Raw genomic sequence first — 24265 nt, forward strand, 5'->3', positions numbered from 1 at the left:
TCCTATCACAGTGCCTGGCATACAGTAAATGCCCAATAAATACTAGTTGTCACTATTGTCATTGTCATCACTCTAGACCTCAAACTGGGTAAAACCTGGTAACTGGGTAAACCCTTACAGGAGGCCCTGTGAATAGCAAAGAACAGCAGGACCAAAATTTAAAGAAAAACATATTGAGAAAACAATTTAAGAAAACATGAACGATACATAAGGAGTTACTTTACATGTTGTCCAAAGATCTCATGCAAATCATTAAGGAAAACACCAAGACCTCAAAGGCCAAGAAACACACCAGAGGAAATACGTTCAGCCTCAAAAGTTCCTAAAGAAACAACAATCAAAACAATAGTGATGCAACATTTTATGGTGAATACATTCATTTCAAAATGTCAATGACAAGAGCCCATATTGCCACCAGAAACCAGGTGTGACCGATGTGCTCAGACAGTGGAGGGAGAGAAAATCAGAGTGCCCTCCTAGAAAGGAAACAGACAAGAAACTTTGGAAGCTAGAGAAATGTTCAAAAACTTAGAGCCTATGTTTCACCTGCTGGAATTTTCCTTTAAGGCAGTTTGCCAAGGAAGAAAAGCCTCTCTGTGGGCACACAGGTGTGTTGCCATGCTCTTCATGGGGCATTTACCAGCAGGCTCTGGACCAAGCAGGTTAATCACTCATGATGCCTGCCCCTTACATCCTGCCTGGAAACACTGTTATTACTTTTGTCATTTTACATGTGGGGAAATGGAAGCAAAGAGAGGTTAAGACAAGTCTTGTCCCATTACTTGAAACTCAGACTCAGGAGCCAGGTACGCCCCCGCTGCATCACACTACTTCCCAAGAGTCTGATGACAAAAGATGATAAGAAACTAAAGGCTCAGCCTTAAGGAATCGAATGATTCATGATCATCTATTCAAACAAATCCTATGTGTTAGGCCACCATAAACAAATAATAAGACGTACTTAGCAGTATAAACATATTGTGGTTTTACTATTAACTAAACAGGGAAACAGAATGCAAAATTATAGTATGCACAAGTCATTCCGATTCAGAGAAAAGGTCTAGAATGAGGCACTTAGAAGATGCTGAGTTTGCTATGGAGGCATGAGTGACCTAAGAATAAGGGTGGTTTCTGCCACCTTCATCCCAGGATCTGAGTTTACTGCCTGGCACGCAGCAGACACTCAGAAATGTCTGGTAGAAAAAGGACTATGAAACCTTTTTTTTTTTTCCTAATTTGTTGGCATAATGTTTTTTGTATAATATCTAAATAACAAATTTCAAATAGAAATCAAATTCCCCTTGCTGGGGCCCCAGGTAGAAGCACTGGGCATTGACTAAAGCACCTGCAGTCCAGGCTCAGACAGGCCTGGAGATGGATTCTGCCTGTCACTTGTCAGCAAATTCCTTCACCTGCTTGGGCCTCCTGCCCACATCTGTGAAACAGACATGATAACAACTATCCTCTGGATGTGAAGAATTAAATGACATCAAACATGAAAAAATGCTTGGAAAAGTGTGTATGTAGCACTTAAAGAGCTCAATGGGTAGTAGCCGTTATTAATATAAAGGGAAGCTCTTGGCTCCTGAATGCAGCCTATCTTTACAATTCTGTATTTTTTAAAATTTATTTATTTAATTTATTTATTTTTGGCTGCGTTGGGTCTTCGTTGCTGCACGCGGGCTTTCTCTAGTTGCGGTGAGGAGGGGCTACTCTTCGTTGCAGTGCGCGGGCTTCTCACTGCGGTGGCTTCTCTTTTTGTGGAGCGTGGGCTCTAGGCGCGTGGGCTTCAGTAGTTGCAGCACGCAGGCTCAGTAGTTGTGGCTCGTGGGCTCTAGAGCACAGGCTCAGTAGTTGTGGCGCATGGGCTTAGTTGCTCCGCGTCATGTGGGATCTTCCCGGACGAGGGATTGAACCCGTGTCCCCTGCATTGGCGGGCAGATTCTTAACCACTGCGCCCCCAACCAGGGAAGTCCTACAATTCTGTGTTTAAAAAAAAAAAGCTATATCTATTTGTGTGTTTGTTTGGTCTACTTGTTTGCCTGCTTGGCCAAGATCAAGAGACCCCAAAAGTGTTCCTTTCCCAAGTCTTAGTCTTATAGCCACGACAACCTCATACCAGGATCCTAGGAAGCCTTTGCCAAACTTTGCCAAACTTTGAAAGATGAAGTATGCATTGCCCACCTATGTTGATTTCCTAGGGCTTGCATGTAACAAAGTATCACAAGGTAGTGGGCTTAAAACAACAGAAATTTATCCTCTCACAGTTCTGGAAGCTACAAGCTCAATATCAAGGTGTCAGCCGGCTATGCCCTCCTAAGGCTCTAGTGAAGAATCCTTCCTTGTCTCCCAGCTTCTGTTGGTTCCCAGCAATCCCTGGAATTCTTTAGTTTGTAGATTGATCACTCCAGTCTCTGTCTCCACAGCCCCATGGTGTTCTCCCTCTGTTTCTCTTTATTGTCTTCTTATAAAGACACCGGTCACACTGGATTAGGGCCCCACTTCACTCCAATATGACCTCATCTCTACTAATTACATCACAACAACCCTATTTCCAATTAAACTCACATTCTGAACGACTGGGGGTTACAACTTCAGTATATCTTTTTGGGGGACACAATTCAACTCACAACACCACCCAAAGCCCACCCTTCTTGGTAGGGTGGATTGCCACCCCTAGGAAACACCCTTTCATAGAGCAAAAGATCCTAAGAGAGAAAAATTGGTGCTCGCCTGAGTTCTAGAAGAAAGGCAAAAGTAAACTGGGACAGTCTATTCGGTGAATGACAAATGCAGTCTTAGAATTTCTGTTTCTTCTCTAGACCTGAAGGGCTTGAAAACTCTGCACTGGCCTTCCCAACTGGTTTGCTAATTAAAATGCTAATTCCTTCTGAGCTGGAAGTCTGCCTAAGCAAGTAGACTGAAAAAGAAACAGCAGCCGTAGACACTGGACTTGCCCTTGGTTCATGGTTTTCCCTTAAAGAAGAGCTGTCTGCAGAATCTGAAGCCAGACGTGGGAGGTTTCATGCAAACTTCTTTATTGAAAGTGGTTTCTAAACCTTAATGCTGGGATTGCCTAGACTCTGGATGGCACATAATGTGGTGCATTTGGTACATGCTTGAATCCAGCACCACATTCAACAGGCAACCCAGTGAGAAAATTCTGGATCAGTATTTTTTATTGCACACAGAGTCTTAGGAGCCAACAGTGCCTTCTAATATACAGCATTTGGGGGAAGTAAATAACTCAAGATAGCACACAGCTGTGATGTTAGTGAAACCATCCTTACACCTGCAGGCATGAATCTAGATTTGTTCTGCCACTTGAGAGGTGTGTGATCTCAGACAAGTCACTTAGCCTCTCTGAGCCCTAGTTTCTTACTCTGTAAAATGATACCAATGATATCGACTTCAAGTGTGATTGTGACGACTAAATGAAATAATGGACAATTAGCCATCTAGTAAAATGCCTAACCATAGTAGATGCTCAAGAAAGTTTGCTACTCACTGTTGCTGATTTCACAGCTAACATAGTCTCCAGGGAGCTGGATGACTTGGCAAAGGAGCCAAGGCATGAACCCAAGTCTCCCGATTTCAGATTCCGTGCCCTCTGCCACATCCTGCGTCAAGAACTCAGACATCCATATAAATGTTGCTCTTGTAGCATGATTTCTCCTCCTTTACTGCAACAGTCGTAAATTGCTGAAAGTTTTCAGGAAAAAAAGAATCAGTTTTTTGGTGTGTACTTATTATTCTTATCTGGTTTTGGGGTGACTGTTATATCTGGCCTTTCAGAAGTACAGGATTCCATTATTTCCCAATGTTCTGGGAGAGTTTTTATTTTATGGTGGTAAAATACACATACAATTGGCTGTTAGTGACATTTAGCACATTCACTGTTATGCAACCCTCACTGCTATCTAGCTCCAGTCCATTTTCTGGAATTTTTATTACACAAGAATTCTCTCCTCTTTGAAGGTTAATTACTTTAGACCAAACATATTACTGTGTCAACCAACTCTCAATTCTGTGGGTCTTCTTTGTCTGCTTCTGCGACAGACGTACTAGTCTCCATTTATGATTACAGTTTACCCACCTTCTCGTGTTTCTCACAGTTCTTTATATTTCATAGCGATGTTGGCATGTCTACAACATGTCGGGACAGTCTCACCCCTCTGGGTAGAACTTTGAATTTTAACTTAAAATATCTCGTTGCCTGTTTTTTTTTTTTTAAACCTGGCTTAATAAAAGACAGGTTGTTTGTTTATTTATTTATGGCTGTGTTGGGTCTTCGTTTCTGCGCAAGGGCTTTCTCCAGTTGTGGCAAGCGGGGGCCACTCTTCATCGCGGTGCGCGGGCCTCTCACTGTCGCGGCCTCTCCTGTTGTGGAGAACAGGCTCCAGACGCGCAGGCTCAGTAGTTGTGGCTCACGGGCCCAGTTGCTCCGCGGCATGTGGGATCTTCCCAGACCAGGGCTCAAACCCATGTCCCCTGCATTGGCAGGCAGATTCTCAACCACTGCGCCACCAGGGAAGCCCCCACCTATTTAATTTTTAAACATGGAGTCCTAGTCTGATTAGCTTTCTTGACCCAATCTGAGAGCCTCAATCTGTTGTTAGGTGACTTTAATTCATTTATAATTATTTTGATTATTGATAGGTTTGGATGTGTTTCCTATTTACCAAGCTTTCTTGCTGTTTATCCCCTCCCCAGCCTGCTCTTACGTCATACACTGACCTTGTCAGTGCTACCTTTCCCTTTAATGTTTTAGATATTGGACATCCTGTTTTTTCCTTCTAGCAGCTTCTCTAGAAGTTTTTAACACATATATTTAAATATTCCTTTTCCATTAACATGTTAATCACTTCTGCCCCATTAAACCAGGAATTTTTGCTCAATTTCACTCATTTTATCAGTTCCTCCATCACTGACCACTCCCCCCGCCAGCTCCCATGTTGGGATCAGCTAAGATAGAAAAGATTCATTCATTCATTCAATGGGCATCTCACGGTCCCTACAGTTTGCTGGGCATAATCAAGGCTCTGGGAACAGTGCAGTGGAACTGTCTCATAAAATTCCTGCTTTTGTGCGGAAAGACCAAAAAAACAAAAGACAGCTAAACAAACTGTGTTCTGTTAGTAGGTACTCTCAATCAGGGATGACCTCACTGAGGAGGTGGCCTTTGAGTAGTAAGGACCCAGTGGAAGCGAGGGAGGGACCCAAGCGGATGTGAGGGGGAGGAGCACTCCGGGCAGAGGTGGGTGCTGGCCTGGCAGTGGCCAAGGTGGTCCAGGAGGGCCAGGCAGCTGACATGCAGTAAGCAAAGGGAAAAGTTAAGGGTCAGCGGAAATCAGGAACATCCCTTTGTACTGCCTTCTTAGAGACTTTCTCAACTGCACCTTCCAGCTGTCTCTTTCGCTCTTGAGCTGGTTTATTTCATCCGCCTACTGAGGTTTGAATTTCCAAGATCTGTACCTGATCTTGTTTTGTTCTAGATGCAATATATTCTTTTTCCCTGAATTTAATTATACTTGGTTGATGGGATTCCGTCTGCTGTATTGACTCTTCATGGAGCTCATCACCTCTCCCTCTATAACATTTCCTGTATTTTTGTTATGAGTTTTAGTTGTGCGTTTATTTCTGTACTAGGGAGCTCCTGTTTGCTATTTACTGCCTCAAGTGACTGTGGGGACAGGACACTGCGGTGGCGACAGGGTGCCGACAGCTTGTCTTCACAAAGGCCTGGGGACCCGCCCCCTGCTTGGGGCTCCACACTCCGGGCCTGAGCCTCAACCAATCCGCTGCTCAGCCCAGGTTGGTTGGGGGGTGAGGAGCGCGTCAGGGAGGGCTGGGAGGGACCAAAGAGCCTAGCTGCTCCAGGCGACTTCCCCTGTGAACGACCCTGCCAAGCGCCCAGGCCCGCTGCCTGCTTCTTTAGTCACTCGGAAGCTCAGGGCGCCCCTGAAAGCATCCTCCTGTGTGGCAGGCTTCTCTGCACGCTTTGGGCCACTGTTCCTTCCATTTCTGTCTGTCTTTTCTCTTTCAGGGATTCCTCCACATCTTAATATACCCTTATTTTTATGGATTTGTTCTTCTTTCCTTTCCAAAACTGTCCTTCTGTCGTTCATTGAGATTTTAAGCAGGTATTAGCACCCCCAGGACCACTGGCCACACTACTTCCTCCCAAAACAATGCAACTCGTTCCCAGCAAAGAAACAATACATGCATCACAAATTCTATTTGTAAGGCTGGAGCAAATACAAATACTCGTTTGGTTTTTTTTCCCCAAGTTTAAATTAACCAATAAAATGGGGAAAGCAGCCCAGAAGCCGCCAGAAGCCACCATTTATAAAAGACAAGTAGAACTAAAGAAGGTAAGTTTTTATTCCAAGATAGGAATAATGACATATACAAAGTGATCATTTTAGAAACACTGATCTAAGTCTTAAAACTCATGGACTTTTTTTCTTAGGGAAGAAAAGATTGACATTAACTCTTTGGCATCATCTCTGAAAAGAATTTCTTCTCGGATTGCTATCCATTAGAGTGCTTTAAACGTCTAAGATGGATGGATGAGAGTGCATTCTGCTGATTCATTTCTGACGACCTTTAAACTCTTCCTTTGGTTACGGGCCACTCCATAAGCAATGTGGTGGGGAGATGGACCCCAGAGTCTGCCTCTGCTTCTCTCCGGCTGTGTGATCTTGGTGAGATGCGCTCTCTACATCTCAACTGTCTCATCTTTGAAATGGGAAGAATAATTCCACGCACGTGGGCTGCTGGAAGGGTTAAGCAAGATCGTAACTGTGAAAGCACCTGGCCCAAGGCCCAGCCTCTAGGGGGCCCTCTAACACGCTGGTTTAAAAAACATCCCAGCACAAGCGAGAGCGTGGGCATCACAGAACATCGCTGCTGCCTTTTCTGTCCCCCTTCCTCTCCTGTCAGGGACCAAACATTCGTAAGAGAAGACAAGCGATTCAAGGAACTAAAAACTGAGCTTCAATAAATTAGAGTCAGAAGTCTAGTTCTTATCAACTATTTTCTACATCGCTTTAGTTGTTCTCATTGTTTGTTTCAAGTGAGCCATTTGGTCCTCTTTCCTTTGTAAGGCAAATTCTATTTCTCAAGGTCAATCTCTGTAACCCTAATTTCCTTCCTGAAACCCCTGTAGGTTTTAAAAGTTTCTTTTCACTTTTGCCCTTTCTAAGAGGTAGGGTATTTACCCTATACTATTTTAATAGAATCGTATCTGCTCTGAAGTGAAACTATTTGTTTTACTTTATTAAAGTCGATGCCTTTGGGCTAGCTTCTAAAAGAGTAAACTTACATAGTTCTTATGAAGTGAACCTATTTCATTTTTTCTTGTCTCCAGCCCTTACAGTTAAAAGGTTCTTTTGGAATATTGCTCTGTAGTAGGTTATAGAGAAACCTACAGAGCCAACATCATACCCATCATCTGAAACGCTGGCACCTGTACAAGATAAGCCAAGGGGGATCCTTCAGAGCTAAGAGAAAAGTCAAGTCCGTCCATGGAAGCATACGGATGATGTGACAGCAGGCAAAACTTTGTTCTTCACATGATGGACTTCGACACAGGCCAAGGCAATGGGGTCTGCGCCGGAACCTAGGGGCCTTTGGTTTGAGTTCCTGCTCACCGCCCACTCATCCCCGTCGGTCTCAGTAAGTCTCGGTCCATCTCTGGGCCTCGGTTCCCTGGCTCCTACCATGAGGGGGTGGCCAACAGACACCTCTGGGTCCCGACCCAGTCCAGACACTCCGTGGTTCCTATTCTTCCTTTAGCCTCAGCAGCCTGAGGTTCTGAAGACGCCCCCCCCTCAGATGTGTCGTCCGGTCAGAAAGAAGAGGGGTCGGTCCTCCTTGGCATTGGCGGTCTGGAATTCATCTCGCAGCCGAAACTGCCACTCATCTTCCAGCTCCAGGCGGACAACCGTCTGGCGGAGTGAGTTGCGGTCCTGACAGATCACACACAAGGTGGCACCTGTGTGGACAACAGCAGAGGTATGTGAAGAAAACAGGGGAGTTTCTCCAAAGGAAAGGTACCGCCTGGCTGCTATTCGCAAGAACAAAATACGCTGCTGCTTGGAAGGGAAGGACCGGATGTCCGCGTGAGCTCTTGTTTCCTTGGGGATGCTTCTTAATTCTTAGCAAGACAGTGAGATTGTGATTTGGCAGGTCTGGCAGATGAGACAACATGGAACCAAGAAACACTGGCAAAGAAGTGAGCAGAGGGGGAGAAGGAGACAGACTCGCAGGATCACAAACCAACATCCTCGGCTCCAGCCCCTGCCGGGAAGCGCCCCACCCTGCCCCTCCAGCCCAACCCTCCCTCTGCAGCCATCCCAGCCGGCCACCCGCCCAGGCTCCACGCACCTCCTGACTCTCCCTCTGCTGAGGCAACGAGGACCCTCCCGCCTCTCGACGCCTGGCGTTCATCAGTAATCATGGGTGTTCGTTCTAGCTACCTACCTCCCTACCTACACGTCCTATCCTCCTATTGGACGAAATGTTTCCCAAGAACAGAGAATGTTGTGGAAACCTCTGACTATTTCCCCAAAGCTTATGCAACGTTGGTGCTCACTAAACACCTGGTAGAGAGGAAGGTCAGAGTCAAGGCCAACCAAGGAAAAGTGAAGCTCGATTAGGGATCCCAGCTGGATTGGAAAGAATGTGTTTAAGTCACACAGAATGAACGTTTCTCACTCTCAACCACTCTAGCACGAAAACACCTACAGAGGGAGAAAGATTAGAAGAAAAGTAAAGATGCATGTGGCATCCCAAGACAAGGAAGAAGAACTCATCCACCAAGAAGGAAAAACGTCTGAGGGGATTTGCATGCTTAGGCTAAGAGCCTGGCTTGAGAAGCAACAGAAAAGTTGAAAATATCTGCTAGTCACCAAAAAGAAAGGGGCTGTGTCTTGTCTCTACGCAAACAGGTAGAGGGGGAAAGAGCTGCCCTGGGATCCCATCCCAGCCTTTTTGTGCTCCCCTGGATGGTCGGGGAAGTCACGTGCCCTGAGCCTCAGTTTACCCGTTGGCAAGAAGGACCAGGGCCAGAGGTCACCTCCGCAGAGGTGCCAGGTGACGACAGCCATTCAAGTCAAGATCCACGGTAAGAGTACGGGAAGTTACCTTTCAGAAAATGAAACTTTTTCAAAAAGCCAGCTCCCACAAAAGAGTCACAGAGGTACAGCAGAAGTCCACTAAACAGGAAGTCGGAGCAGCTGATGTTTAAAGAGTGGGGCCTGGAGCTCACATAACACACAGAGATCTGAAAAGAAAGGAACCCAAGAGAAAACGTCATTTTCCATGAAATACTCCATGACATTGTGTTAGGGCTTTGCATCTAGCAAATACTAACTGCCAGGTCAGGCTCAGACTTGGAGGAACAGAAACAATATTTAATGTTATTTCCAAATCTAGATCCTAACACTCAACTCCAAGACTTATCCAGATTTATCTATTCATTAATTCATTCGAGAATCAGAAACGTTTAGCATCAGAAGTGGGTTTGATTCTTAACTTCTTACATCGGGACCAAACCACTTCGGTCCTCTCAGCCTTTATCTTACCAGCTGTAAAGTGGGGTCATACCGGAGCCGAAGTAGTGGAGTGGTTCTAATTCCAAGTCCTGGGTTCTGGCGCACGTGTTTAGGAACTTCCCGGATTTGTGGACTCGACAGCGCCCCCTCTGACAGTTACCTGAGACCCCAGGTTAAGGTAGCCGTCCACGGACAGCACGGGGTGGCCGTGATTCCTCAGGGAGAGCGGGAAGAAGCGGTGACTGTGGTGCTGCAGGAACTTCTCCAGCAGGAGCTGCGCGGGGGCCGCGAGGAGCGTGTGCTTGCTGTCGGGGGCGCAGATGTACTGGGCCGGCACGATGGCCATGGGGCTGTCAGACACCTGCGCGGGGAAGGGCGGGTGTCAGCCACTCCCAGCCACCCTGAGCAGGGACCCGGGGCGGGCGGCCCCGTCGTGGGAGGCTGTGCCGTGGAGCAGCGATGTGAGAACACGTAACTTCCACGGTGAAGTTCTCCATTAAGAAAAATTAGGTTTAACCGAAGTGGGACGTGTGAAAACTGATCACGTGATCGATCAGAATCCTAGACACTGACCATTCCACGCCGAAAATTGGCTGTCTGGTCTAGAAAAAAATAAGGGAATCCATGGACCTTGGGAACGTTCCCCCAAATCCAGGGATGCAAACCTCTGGGAACGACCAATCTCCCCTTGACCCCCAGACCCTATCTGCCTCCTGTCCAGCCACGTGGCCCCTGCTCTCCACGGCCCGGCCATCTGGGCCCGCCATCTCTCGTTCCATCACCAACAGACTTCCCATGCTACAGCCAGAGAGACTGTGGATGTAAATCATGCTAATCAAACCCTCTGCTGGACACCCTTCAGTGGGTTCTCGTTACTCCTACAGAAAAGTCTAGAACCTTCCCACAGCGGATAAGGTCCTGCCTACTTCTCCAGCTCATCTCTGGCACTCTGCCCCATGGATCGGAGGGACCTTCAAGGCAGGGGTGTGCCAACTCCGTATGGGTTCCCGGAAGACACAGACCTCCGAAGGCTCGCTGTGACCTCGCACCTGAAATGCCCAGGTCTGCCCAGCCAGGACCGACACAATCAGATCACGTCTCTGCCCATCTGGAGGCCGGCTCCAGGACAGACGGCACAGCCATCAAGCTAGCCCGTCAGTGCCATGCAGACAGTGTTTGGCAGGCACTGTCCCAGGGGCTCCGAGAAGAGCACGGTACCACACCTGCCCCCACAAGGGGCTCTGCCCAGCAGAGAAGCCGGACAAGTGAACAGCAAAGATGGTGACAGAGATGAGCTCAGGAAACCAGTGGGGAGAGAGAGTGCGGGCAGGCAAGGGCGCACAGGAGGGCTGGTGGTGCGTGTGCACTGGGGGGGGGGGGGGGGACACACAGGAAACCAGTTAGAGTCGGAGATCAGAAGGGAGATCTCACAGTCTTTCCCTTCCCAGGGCTCCCAGCCGGAAACCTTTCCTAATACTTCCCAGCAGTCAAGCCCACCCCACTGACTCAAAGGCGCCCGGGTGGCCTCCCTGCCAGCTTTCCCACCACGGACAGCAGCCCCCTCTAGGCACACGGCCACACCCACCTTGGACATGATGTGGAAGGACCTGTGCCCGCCCACCGCAATATGCTTCTTCATCACACTGAAGCGGTTGAACCGGCAGAGCAGGAGGCCGGCGCTGTGCACCCGCAGGTTGAAGTCCACATCATCACACATGAACCTGCCCAGAACCAGAGGAGGGGGCGGGTCGGACTGGAGGCAGCTCACACACCCCCAGCCACGCCCCTACCAGACACGTGGAGTGTGCACCCCTGTACTGGGGGCTGGGAAGGCGGAGCAGGCTCGCTCCTGCCCCAAAGACCTTCCTCTGGGAGGCACAGAAGGCAAACCGAGAAGGAAAGCAGGACAAGCTGTGAGGCGCCTGCACCAGGAAAGCAGGGTGCACCCCAGGCTTACACTACAGAAGCACTGCCACCTGAGGACCAGGCACGACATGCCAGGCACCGGGAGGGGGACCTGACAAACACCACTTCATCTGTTTGCTGAAAAGAAAACAACCGACCTCCCAAAGTAAAAATATTAGCCACTTTTTACAGCTGAAGAAGACAAGACTCAGAGATGGCGAGTCATCTGCCTAAATTGCAAAGCTGACAAGTGGCAGAACCCAAATTCCTAGCAGGTCGGTCTGGCTCCAAAATGGACACTCCTGCCTGGGCCCTCTCGGGGGTGTGCCCACTGCCTGGCAGGTAGAGGGCTCAATAAACATTAGTGATTAGATTCTTCTCGTGATGTGAGCATTTCTGCATAGATCTGTAGAGAGTGACACAGGGAAATTACAGTTTCCTTCAGTGCTAACGCTCCTAAAAAGTGATGTGTTCAGAGAAGGAGCCAAAAAAGGAAAAGGAACAACACCCAGTAGCATTTAAGTCATTAAATAAGGTACCACGTGAATTGAGGAAGGAAGTTGAATGGTCTTAGGCAAATCTGCCCTAAAATTATACAACAAAAATACCAAAAAAAAACCATGAGGGGGCTTCCGTGGTGGCGCAGTGGTTGAGAGTCTGCCTGCCAATGCAGGGGACACGGGTTCGAGCCCTGGTCTGGGAAGATCCCACATGCCGCGGAGCAACTAGGCCCGTGAGCCACAATTACTGAGCCTGCGCGTCTGGAGCCTGTGCTCCGCAACAAGAGAGGCCGCAACAGTCAGAGGCCAGCGCACCGCGATGAAGAGTGGCCCCCGCTTGCCGCAACTGGAGAAAGCCCTCACGCAGAAACGAAGACCCAACACAGCCAAAAATAAATAAATAAATAATTAAATAATTCCCATTAAAAAAAAAAAAAAAAACCCATGAGGGCTGCAAGCAGGGGACCAGGCCAATGCTACGCGTGAAAAGGCTCGGGTTTCGCTGGCCCTGGAGGGCAAGGATGGAGCAGCTACCCGCCAGGAGTAAGGCTGCCCCTCACGGCGGGCCCTGGGACCGTGGGCTGAGCTGACAGCCAAGGTGGCGCAGGAGCTCACCGATTCTGGTTGTACTGCACGTTCTGGGTCAAGTCCACGTTCAGGATGACGAAGTCGTGCACGTGGCAGCGGGAGAAGGGCTCGCGCACCTCGCGGCTCCCGGTCTTGCTGGACCACTTGCGCATGCCGATCAGGGCGTAGTGAGTGATGTTGGGGGAAGCCTCAATGTGCTGCATGATGTGCTTCAGGGAAACATTTCTTTCCGACCAGGAAAATTCCCTGTTCGAAGGAAGGAGACGGACATCCCTCGGTTGGCATGCAGACAACAGCAAGGCCCTCTGGACCAGGCTGGTCAGGATGCTGCTTTCCCCTGAACATGCCGGGCGGGGTGTGCAGAAGGAACCCCTCACAACCACCAGGCACCGTGCCCAGCACTTCAGATTCACTGTCATCGATCCTCGCAGCAATCCTATGACACAGGCGTATCATCCCCATTTTACAGATGAGGAAAAAGAGGCTCTGGATAACTTGCCCAGTGTCACGTGACAGAGCTTGGCTTGAACGGTGTTGTCTGTCTCCGAAGCCCACAATCTCTGTGTCTGCCAAACGACCTCGCGTTTCCAGTGTCAATTCCAAGTGAGGTGGGGGGAGGGAAGGAGGCAGCGTGTAAACACCTCCCACCCCACCCTGCCGGTGACTGAAGTCCGTGAAGACAGTGAGGGCCACCCGACGACCAGGGAGGGCTGCTGAAGGGAGTAACCCCAGGGCTGGGAGCTGGGGTGACAAGAGCTCTGTCTGTGAGACCCAGGGAAGTGGCTCAACTTCTCTGCATCTCAGCTTCCTTTTCCCCAACTGAGGGGCTTCAACTAAACTCTCTAAGGCCCCAGCCAGCTCTGACTTGCCAGGACTTGAACGGCTGCTGCAGAATGAAATTCAGAAAGGCAGAGGGAAAAGCTCGGTTCTCTTCCACATCGCTGCCCTAGCCGAGCTCTTGCCCTCGGAAGCGTTGCAGTGAGAATACTGAAAGCACGGTGACTGCCGTCCTCGTGCATGTGCAGCTCTATCAGACAGAAAACATTTTTTTCTAGAAGAGCAGTGGTGTTAATGGTAATTGTTACATTAGAACTCACTAACACAGAAGAGATGGACCAACCTCAAAAGCTGCCTCTCAAAAAAACAAGCCAAAAAATCAAGTTGTTTCTCAAAAAAAAAAAAAAAAAAAAAAATCAAGCCAAAAATAAAGGCTAAGTTGCAACACTCATGGTAAAACCACACAGAAATATTTTCCCAATGATGTTCAGATGCAGCTGGATCTCCTGAGCCTTTCCTACACTGTGCTGCTCCACTGCCCACGACCGGGCACACAGTTCATGGTTTAATTAATCCTTGTAACAAACTTCTAGCACAAGTTTAAGTGCCCCTTTGAAAGACGAGGAGTCTAGAATCCAAAAAAGAGTCATTTCCCTAATGTCACACAGCAAATAAAAATAGAGCTTCACGTTAGGAGGAGGCTGGGGGGAGGGAGGAGGGACGGGAAGGTTCTGGGGTGCCAGTGCTGGTCTGTTTCTTCATCAGGGAGTTTGTCAGGTGTGTGTGTTCTGTTTGTGAAAATACCTGGATATGTATTATACTTTCCTTTTCGTATATATTTGATGTGGAATATATATTGCATTATTTTCTGTATGTATTACACCTTAATAACATTTTTTAAATTAAGAACTCAAAGCAAAGCTTGGAACGTGAGCCCACCACACGCAGGGCTCTGTCCACTGCACACCACACCTTCCAGCATGAGGCGCCCCCTGGGGTCCTCGAAGGGCGGACGAGAATCCCCCACCGAGAAGAGAGCGCATGCACTTGTCTTACTGGTGGGGTGAGTGTGTGGGTTCTCACCTGCTTCTCTCCCCAGCACCGTCGACGTCCACCACGTTCCACATCACGCAGGAGTCATCAGAAATCACGATGAAAGGCCAGATGTCCTGCGGCTTGATCCCCAGCTCCTCCTGCCGGTTCCGTTCCAGCTCCAGGTTGTGGTAAGACAGCTCCTTGATCAGGAAATGGGCGGCGCCTGAAACGGGCAAACGACCCCGACTCAGGTCAGTCCCAGGCCGACGACCAGCCAGGACAAAGCCCCAGTGAGGAGAGAACGTGATGGAAGCCCATCGAGGCCCCCGCCCCGCCAGCTCCTGGGGGTCCTGATCTGCAGCCCTCATCCACCCACTATAGGCTGTTGACTCGGTAGAATTCTAGGGCAGAAAACACTCCTCTCCAATTTGCACACACATCGCTTTCTCCTTGCTTTTCTAACAGCTGAGAACATGAATAAATCAATAACCAAGCATCGAAGAAAAAAAGAATAGTCAAATCAAAATAGCTTTAAACGCCAAAAAGCTTAATGAGAAAGGTCTTTCATCTCTACGCGGACAAAAACTGTCTCTCGCCATCTGCCTGTACAAGGATGCGGTCAGCAGCCACGGCGGTCGCTGACCTTCAGCACACCCTGAAAGGAGTTCAGGGTGGCGATCAGGATGGAGGCAGTCTGTGCTCTGGGAAAAACTGGCAGAACAGGCCTTCAGAGAGTTAGATATTTTTCAGGAGGCGATTTTATGAGCCCAATTTCTTGCCTCGTCTCCTATCTAGAAAAGCACTAAAACCATTAACAGAGATATCTGCTCCCAGTGACCAGTAGCATTCCTCTGCCAACATGTGTGCTTGGCTGCGTGCATCTCCCTTCATCAAAATCCCATATACACTGACCTCCCCCCTTATCTCACTGGAGCAGTTCCTCAGAGCTATCTGAGAGACCGTCTCCCAAGCTCTAGTCCTCATTTTGCCCCAAATGAAACTTAACGCACGACTCTCCCATTGTGCATCGACATCTAGAACATTCTCTCAAGTCTCCATTCACAGAAAGTTTACAGAGTGGGGCACGTTTAAAAAGGCCTACCAACTCCAGCGCTGTTGAAGATACTCGGAAGCACCAGCATGATGTGGTTGGGCCAGTACTTCTTATAAATGGCCATTTCGTACTCCTTGACAACTAGCACGTGCAAATGGCCGGCACCGTCCATCGCGTGGTACAGGTTAAAGAGCCCGTGCTCGTGACGGCCAGTTGTGGGAGTGAACGTCGGGCTTTTTACGTATTCGTGACTCTGCAGAGCACGGGCATAAAGAAGCAAGTGTTTGTCAGCATGGCCACAATTATCCCCTCCCTTTAAAATGTGACTTTGCGGGGCTTCCCTGGTGGCGCAGTGGTTGAGAATCCGCCTGCCAATGCAGGGGACACGGGTTCGATCCCTGGTCCGGGAAGATCCCACATGCCGCGGAGCAACTAAGCCCGTGTGCCACAACTACTGAGCCTGTGCTCTAGGGCCCGCGAGCCACAACTACTGAGCCCGCGGGCCGCAACTACTGAAGCCCGCGCGCCTAGAGCCCGTGCTCCACAACGAGAGAAGCCACCGCAATGAGAAACCCGCGCACTGCAACAAAGAGTAGCCCCCGCGCGCCACAACTCGAGAAAGCCTGTGTGCAGCAACGAAGACCCAACACAGCCAAAAACAAATAAATAAATGTAAAAAAAAAAATGTGACTTTGCAGCCTCTTCCATCAAAAGATGGCATCTATTTCCACACTCCTTGCATCTGGCTTAGCCTTGGGACTTGCTTTTATGGATAAGATGCAGTAAAAATGACAGCGCGCCAGTTCCAAGCCTGGCCTCCAGAGGTCTGACACATTCTGCCTTCTCTCGGAACCCTCCCAGGAAGAAGCCCGGGCGAGCCTGCTGGAGAAGGAGAGGCCGCAGGGAACAGACATGGGCGTCCCTAGCCCAGCCGGCCCCCCCGCCAACCTGGTAACTAACCTCGGACACAAGTGAGAGCAAGCCACCCCAGGATAACCACCCAGCAGAACTGAGTCCAAACTGCTGGCCCACAGAATCAGAAGCTAAGTACATGCTTGTTCGGAAATGGTTTGTTAGGTGAGCAAAACTAACAGGTATATATCAATTACCCAAATTCATTAACCTCTCCTATTAGCAGCCAACATCATGCTCTGAGTACACGTTATTCCTGTATGACTTAAATCCCTCTATCATAGCCATACAGCCTAGCTACTCATACACTCAGGCTATGAATCTTTTATATAAATAACTGTTTTCTTTCACTCTTTTCTCAGCAATAGGTTCCGCTGGCCAAGCTTCCAGCTAGGTCTTCCGTTCCCTCTCGATTCCTCAAAGTACTTGCTACAAAGCTGTGCATACAGCTGGTGCTCATAACCAGTTCTTTTTTTTTTAATAAAGTTATTTATTTGTTTATTTATTTTTGGCTGTGTTGGGTCTTCGTTGCTGCGTGGGCTTTCTCTAGTTGCGGTGAGTGGGGGCTGCTCTTCATTGCGTGCATGCGGGCTCAGTAGTTGTGGCATTCGGGCTCAGTAGTTGTGGCTCGCAGGCTCTAGAGCGCAGGCTCAGTAGTTGTGGCGCACGGGCTTAGTTGCTCCGCGGCATGTGGGATCTTCCCTGACCAGGGCTCGAACCTGTGTCCCCTGCATTGGCAGGCGGATTCTTAACCACTGCGCCACCAGGGAAGTCCCTCATAACCAGTTCTGATGGGAACCACCTGGAAAAGCTCGTGGAGTAACTGATAAAGGCTCAAGCACCTTATAGTAAAGCCCTCACTGCCACTTTACAAATGTTTTCATTCTTGATAATAGCCTGCTGGGTCTGCAAGGCTGGGTTCAGCTTTGGGCATGCCTGGCCCTCTGGAGAAGGAACAGCAGAGCTGTACACAAGGTCCGTGGGGCTGGGGCTGGGGAAGGGGCGGCAGGTTGACTCTGAGGTTGTCAGGCTGGAACTGTCAAACCAAGCGCCCCTAAGAATGGCGGCCACAGAGACGATGGATTATTAGGAACAATCTCCTCGGAAGAGAGAAGATTTCTCCTTTAGAGATATACATTGAAATATTTACAAATGAAATGATGCAATGTCTGAGATTTGCTTCCAAGTAACACAGGAAGGCAGATGAAGAGAGATGGCTTGATGAAGCAAGACTGGCCTTGAGTGAATAACCGCTGAGGTTGGGTAATCAGCCCTGGGGGAATCATTATACTATTCTGCCGTCTTAGCCTGTTTCAAATGTTCCACAAGAGACAGCATGAAAGAAAAGATAGTGGAAGGGACGAACGTTCACTGGCCCTTGTTATCTTCCAGGTATTGCGCTGGTGACTGACATTGGTTATTCCATACAACTCTCACCACAAGCTTTTGCAAGAGTTATTATTGCCCAAAGCTTACAGATGAGGAAACTGAGGCTCAGAGACATCAAGTGACAGTATGACATCAAACGTGACTCAAATTTGACTCTGAGTGACCACAAAGCCCATGTGCTCCCCAGCCGCCTCCAAGTTCAGTCACCATGTTCGTCTCTCCCCGCCACACCCCACCCCATGTGCCCGACTCATCAAGAGCTACAGTCTCTGGGTCTCCAGCTCAGTGGTCCCTTGCAGCCACTTTGATCTGACCCCCGGGGACTCGAAGCCAGTACCTTGTCCGTGACGAGGGGCAGCCGCATGCTCTCCAGCTGGCCTCCGGGTTGGCTGAAGACAAAGTGGTGCTCCTTGGACTTGGGGATGATGAAGTGGAGCTGGATCTCCTCTCCTAGCATGGAGTAAGAGAAGGCAAAGGCGTGCAGGGTGGACTCATAGAGCTGAGGTGCGAGGGGGAAAGGACAGAGCTTGCCATCAGAGTCCGGCCTGACTTCCCAGAAGAACCCAGGCCCGCCGTGGCCATGAGTACACAGAGGTCGCTGCCACCTCTGCCCCAGGCTGACGCCGGGACACGGTGTGGACGCCCAGGTCTCACGAGGGGACAAACACACCCAAGGCCACACCCACTCGGCCAGCGGCCGCTCCCGTCCTGGTGCTGACCGTGCTTCACCCAGCAACGCCACCTCTGCCGCCCAGCCCTACCCGACGCTGGATTCGACCCAGAGGTGCGCTGGGTTACCAACTAAAGCATTCACGTGCCAGATCACATTTTTAATTGTAACAAAGGTTATCTTCCCACCATAGGTAATATGTGTAACAGCATAGTAATAAGACGGTAACTGCGAACTTGTGCGCTTCTATCTCACGCACCACGTCCAGGCCCCCTCCCGTCTCCTTGGCGTTAAAATTAACAATCTGTGAAGCAATTAACAACCCTATGTCCTCACCCCCACTTGGTGGACGTGGAAACTGACACCCACGGGTCTTGGGCTCACTCCGATCCCCAGTCTAGCCTCACCTCTAGTCACTTTGTCCAAGGAGCCCTCCCCTCACCCAGTCACCGTGCCCGCACTGCTCTCTGGTGCGACCCCCCAGCCCAGCTTTGCCCAGGCCACGCTTATGCCTCCTTCAGTTCTCAGCTCAGGCGTCCACAGAGGGGTCTTCCCTGACCCTCAGCCTCCATCTGGCAGCCCCTCCTGCAGACTAGCCTGTGCTGTCCCCTCCCGGGAACCACGGGGGCCAGGGGAGGGCCGATGCGGGCCGGGACACACCGGCTCTGAAGTCCTACTGTGGCTCTACTTCAAGAGCAGAGATGAGGGAGAAACAGATTCTGACCTGGGGAGGGAACACAGAGGGTCGTAACTGAGGAATCTCCTAAGACTTCCTCTCAGGGAGCCTTGAGCGATGAAGGAAGAAGAACAGAACAAGCAGAGGCAGGGAAATGCCAGCAGGGGGCCAGCGTGTGCCCCTCAGTGCTCCTCACAGGGCCTGGTTTCACGTCCCCTGCAAGTGTGGCCCCCCAGACCCGAGCTGCCTGCACACAGACCCGGCCCGCCGGCCAGAGCTCAAACCCGCCCTTGTCCTTCTCCCTCATGCTTCATTCATTCCTTCACTGCAGACCCTGAAGTGACCAGGGACTGAATGAACCCTTTGAGTCTCTCCAGGTCTTTAAATTTCAAAATCAAGACAATGTTTTCACTTATATGTTTCTCTGCCTTGAAAGAAAAGCTTCATCTCCGAGGGAAAAAATGTTAGGAGAATTATTCTGCAGCAAATAGGATTTCTGATTATTTTAATCCTTTGAAAAACCGCTCATATGTATTTTCTAATTTCGTCCACAGTAAAATTACATCTTTTAAAAAAATCTGTGCTAAAAGAAGACAGGTGCTACTTCAGTGGAAGCTGAGCTCAAGGCCGAGCAGATTCGGGAAAATTAAAGCTACTGTCTGCTGTTTCCCTCTGTAAAGGGGACGGACAGAGCAAGCCAATGCTCTTGCCACCTTTGGGCCTTTCTGGGGCATCCACTCATGTATACATGAGTATGTAAGTCGTATAGAGAAGTATAAATTAACTCATGCTGTAATAGCTATCAGTGTAGGTAAAGCAATGTTGTTATCTTTTTGTTATTTCTTGGATGATTATTCATTTGGGTGTAAATCCTGACAGCAGTGGAAGGCCTCCTACTGATAGGATAATAGTGAGAATAAGGGTTGTGATGATGGGTATTTTATTTCATGAGTGTGATAGTGATAATATGGTGCTGGCTGAACCGTAAATAAATCATTATGATATGCATATTGACTGGAATTGATTTGACTTAATGAGCTATGTACAATTAATAAATATATGTACTATGTAATACCAATGATTTAATGTAAATGCTTATAAGCATGGGGTAAATAAAGCACGATTATACATATTATGTATTGTGTACAATATGATGTATATGTACTTGTATACGTGAATATACATATAATGCACGAAGTACGTAACAATTTATGGGGGAAAAGTATGTAAAAAAAAAAGTTTGCCGCACAGGTGTCTGACTGGCTCCCGTCAGCTCCGGCTGCCCCCTCCTCCTCTTTCCCCGTTTGGGTCTGAGATGAAAAGAAATACTAAGTGTAAAACGGGAGGTGCCGCTGGAGCGGGGGCTCCGCCCTACCTGGTAGCGGGGGTGGAAGCCCATGTACTGGTGGCACTGCTCGCAGTGGTGGTACGTGTTGTATGCCGCGTACTTGGAGAGCCTCATCCGTGCCGTCTGGCGCCGCACGTAGAGGTCCTCCGGCTTCCGGTGTGTCCCTCTGTCTGCACGAAATCCCCAGCATTAAAGGACAGCAGGGGGCACAGCCCACGTTCTCTCCCCTGCCCACTCACAGGGAACCACGGTAACAGGACTTTGTGCGATCACCTCTCACCTATCTGCCCCAGGTGGCTCAGCTGGTCAGAAAGGACAGAGTCTCAGTGGGATAAACTGAAGGCTACGTTCACATGGCGTCTTACGCATGCGCCTATGCATGGTTCATAAACATATTCAAGGATTCGCTACGTGACAATGTAAATCGATCGCCAACATAATATGCAAATACTGTAGAGCACATGCATCACCTCCAGGTTTTCAAATGACTTAGCAAAATTAAGATTTTAACAGTCAACCTCCATTCGAGAAGGTCTGCTATGTGAAGAAACCTTCAGTAAAAGTGATCTGCTTGGGCTTCCCTGGTGGCACAGTAGTTAAGAATCCGCCTGCCAATGCAGGGGACATGGGTTCAAGCCCTGGTCCGGGAGGATCCCACATGCCACGGAGCAACTAAGCCCGTGTGCCACAACTACTGAAGCCTGCGTGCCTAGAGCCTGTGCTCCACAACAAGAGAAGCCACTGCAATGAAAAGCCCTCGCACCACAACGAAGAGTAGCCCCCGCCCGCTGCAACTAGAGAAAGCCAGCACGCAGCAACGGAAGACCCAACGCAGCCAATAAAATAAATAAATAAATACATAAATAAATAAATAAATAAATAAAATAAATCTTAAAAAAAAAAGTGATCTGCTCTGAGAACAACGAAGATAAAATGATTGGTTTGACAAGGAGACTGGTGAGTATTTTCCTCTCACGCTGCATTCACCAAACTTCCCTAGTCAGTGCTTATAATCACACCAGCCACTCACGTCCGATGTTTGCTACCAGTGACCCTGAAACCCAGCAGGGTCATAATACTGTGGAAGTTAGCAGTCCCTGAAGAAGGAGCGAGAAAATGAGAGACCAAGGGCAGAAAGGGAAATAGGTGCATTTTGTTACAATCCAAATTCATAGAGAAACATATATGTCTTTTTCCTCTATTGACCAGAACCTTCAGAATACTCTGATCATGATAAACCACCAAGAGGGTCCTCACCGTTATTCAACACCAACCGAGCCGTGAGTCTCCCCTCGTGAGGTCCGTGAAGAGCCCTTCCTGCCAGGTGAGGTGGCGACCTCAGCTCTCCACCAGGCACTGTCGGTTCACTCACCACCACCAGGTAAGTTCATCACTAACAAAATTCAGCTCATCCCTTTAAGAGGCTATTCCCACGTGCTCTGGAAGAAGGTGGCAGCAAGAGATTTAAAAATCTGACCTTCGTTCTTTATGCTCTGATGGTGTGAACAGATCAGACTGGCATCCTCGTACTTCGGGTCGTGAATAATGTAGTCAAAAGGCAACTTCTTGAACAGCTCCAGGTCCGGCCAGGGGTCACTGAGCTGGAGGTAATGCCAATCTGATTCTTCTCTGAGGTCTACAGGATCAGTAGAAACACAGATATATGACAAAACAGGAAGTGAGAAGGATTTATGTCCAATGTGCACAAGGATGATGGTACAAGTGGAATTGATACTCAGTCTACAGGTTACCAGGGGAACTCCACTGGATCTCAAATACTCTGGCACCCGTCCCATTTTCAGGATTGTTCTAATTCAGCAAGAAGGTGCATTCAGATCTATCTCTATCCAGACAAACAGCCTTATGCTGTGTTTCCTATGGGATGGGGTTGCTCTTCTAACTTACACTGACTTCCACTCCTGGCAGTGTACCTACCCCTGGGCTCTGGGCTTCTCCCCAGCACCACCCCCAAATATACCACACTGGTCCCCACCGCTGGCAGAACTTAATGTAGTTCTCTCTCTTGCTCTTATATCTAAATGCTACCCAGCCAGTAAGGCCCAACTCCTATCACTTCACTTCTAGAAAGCCTCTTCTGAATGCTCAGGTACACTGGTTTCTCCCGTCTGAATGCCACCACTACTCACGGCCCAATCCACATTTTCACATTTGCAGTGTATCACCCTACATTATGGTGTAGTCTACAGTGCTCACTAAATGCTTGTTGGCTAAAAGGTAAAACAATCTAGTTGGTCCAACTCAAACTTATGTAACATATTGATTTTACATCAATTGATCAACATCATTTTACATCATATTGATTTTACATATTTGATATGACATATATATAGTATAGACGATACTGATATATATCTATATATCTATATCAATGTATCCTACTATATATATATGGGCAGAGTACATGTCCATAAGAAACAGAAAAAATAAGGAAAGAAGAGGGAGAGGAACACTTATTCTGTATTTAATAGGTGCTCAGAGCTTCATATGTGTAACATCCGTTAATCTTCACAACATCCTGTAAAACAGGAATTACACACATTTTGCCAAAGAGAAACCCAAGGCAATAAGAGAATATTTAAGAAAATGAGGCTTTGAAGTTTAACAAACTGGATTCAAATCCTATCTTTATCATTGGTATATCAAACAAAATGAGGAGACAGAAATTCAGCAGACCTGTTGACTTTCATTTGAAAAATGGTTTCAAACTGTGGGGAAACGGTGGAAAGCTCAGAGTTTCAATGAAGAGCCTCTTTCCCTTCTCCTTCAAAGGAAAGACCAAGGACTGGATGGGCTTCCTTGGTTCTAAATTTTCTCCGAGTCAAACACAGCAAGAGCATCTAAAAAAGTTCTGTGTATCCAAATGACAGGATTTCCTTCTTTGTCAAGGCTGAATACATTGCCAGTATATACTCCATCGTTATCCACTCAACTGCTGATGGACATCTGTCCATTAATGGACAACATATGGTTGTTTCTATATCTTGGCTGTTGTGAATAATGCTGCTGAACACAGTAACTATGTGAGGTGATGAAAATGTTCATTAGCGTGATTGCAGTGATTACTTCACAATGTATACGTGTAGCAAATCATCCAGCTGTACAGCTTAAACGTACATAATACAAGTGCTGTCACAAGCTTACTGGGGCCCCTTCTTTACAACACACGACTCCTTACACAAATCTTCATCCCCAAAGCAATGGATTCCTTTAGCAGATCAAGTTTCTGAGCCACTGGAGGGGCGTTGGAAGAGGAAATGGAGGAGGTATTCTACAATAAGCATGAAACAGCTGTTCAAAGAGTCTTACCTTAATCAGGGTAAATTCTGTTCTGTGAATGAGAAGACAAGGCTATTCCCTGCAGAGCATATGTTTCCATTTTGCCCCAAGATGTTGACTTAATGTGCTCAGCAGCCTGAGAGGGAAACGCTCCCCTGATGGACAACCCCGCTTTCTAGAGGCAGCAAAGAAATCTAGTTTGGTTCCAGCTCTGCCACCTCCCAGCTGGACCCCTGAACATGTTATTCCAGAACCGAATAACAGTATCCATCGCTTGGTGTGGCATAGGAAACGAAATGTGGTGATTTACGTAAACCATCTAGCACAGTGGTTGACTTTCGGAAGGTGGCAGTAAACAGCAGGTATTTTTAGTATCGTAATTTTATCTCCCACCAAGGCCTCCCAGGCACTATTCTAGGACTGAGCAAAATGGCTACAAGGTTAAGATAAAAGCAGCCCTACAAGGCCCTTGGGAGGAGTCAGATCATTAATCTGAGAATTCCATCTTCAAAGTAAAAGATACAGCAGAAGTCACTTGAGAAACCGACTAAAGA

The 24265-nt window shown here is 48.4% G+C and overlaps 1 protein-coding gene across 1 annotated transcript in view; it reads right to left on the reverse strand.

The window, feature by feature from the left end:
* Nucleotides 1–6433: 6433 nt before the first annotated feature.
* GREB1 (growth regulating estrogen receptor binding 1) overlaps nt 6434–24265 on the reverse strand; it is a 140329-nt gene continuing 122497 nt past the window's right edge. The window contains exons 24-33 of the mRNA XM_057558147.1: nt 21892–22050; nt 20442–20584; nt 18058–18219; nt 15468–15672; nt 14414–14588; nt 12581–12799; nt 11146–11281; nt 9721–9921; nt 9151–9289; nt 6434–7999 (exon numbers count right to left, since the gene is read on the reverse strand). Of these exons, the coding sequence (XP_057414130.1) occupies nt 7836–7999; nt 9151–9289; nt 9721–9921; nt 11146–11281; nt 12581–12799; nt 14414–14588; nt 15468–15672; nt 18058–18219; nt 20442–20584; nt 21892–22050 (1703 nt within the window). The 3' untranslated portion in view covers nt 6434–7835. The remainder of the gene's footprint in view (nt 8000–9150; nt 9290–9720; nt 9922–11145; nt 11282–12580; nt 12800–14413; nt 14589–15467; nt 15673–18057; nt 18220–20441; nt 20585–21891; nt 22051–24265) is intronic.

The sequence above is a fragment of the Balaenoptera acutorostrata genome, chromosome 12 (genome assembly GCF_949987535.1).
Source record: "Balaenoptera acutorostrata chromosome 12, mBalAcu1.1, whole genome shotgun sequence".
Taxonomy (NCBI): Eukaryota; Metazoa; Chordata; class Mammalia; order Artiodactyla; family Balaenopteridae; genus Balaenoptera; species Balaenoptera acutorostrata.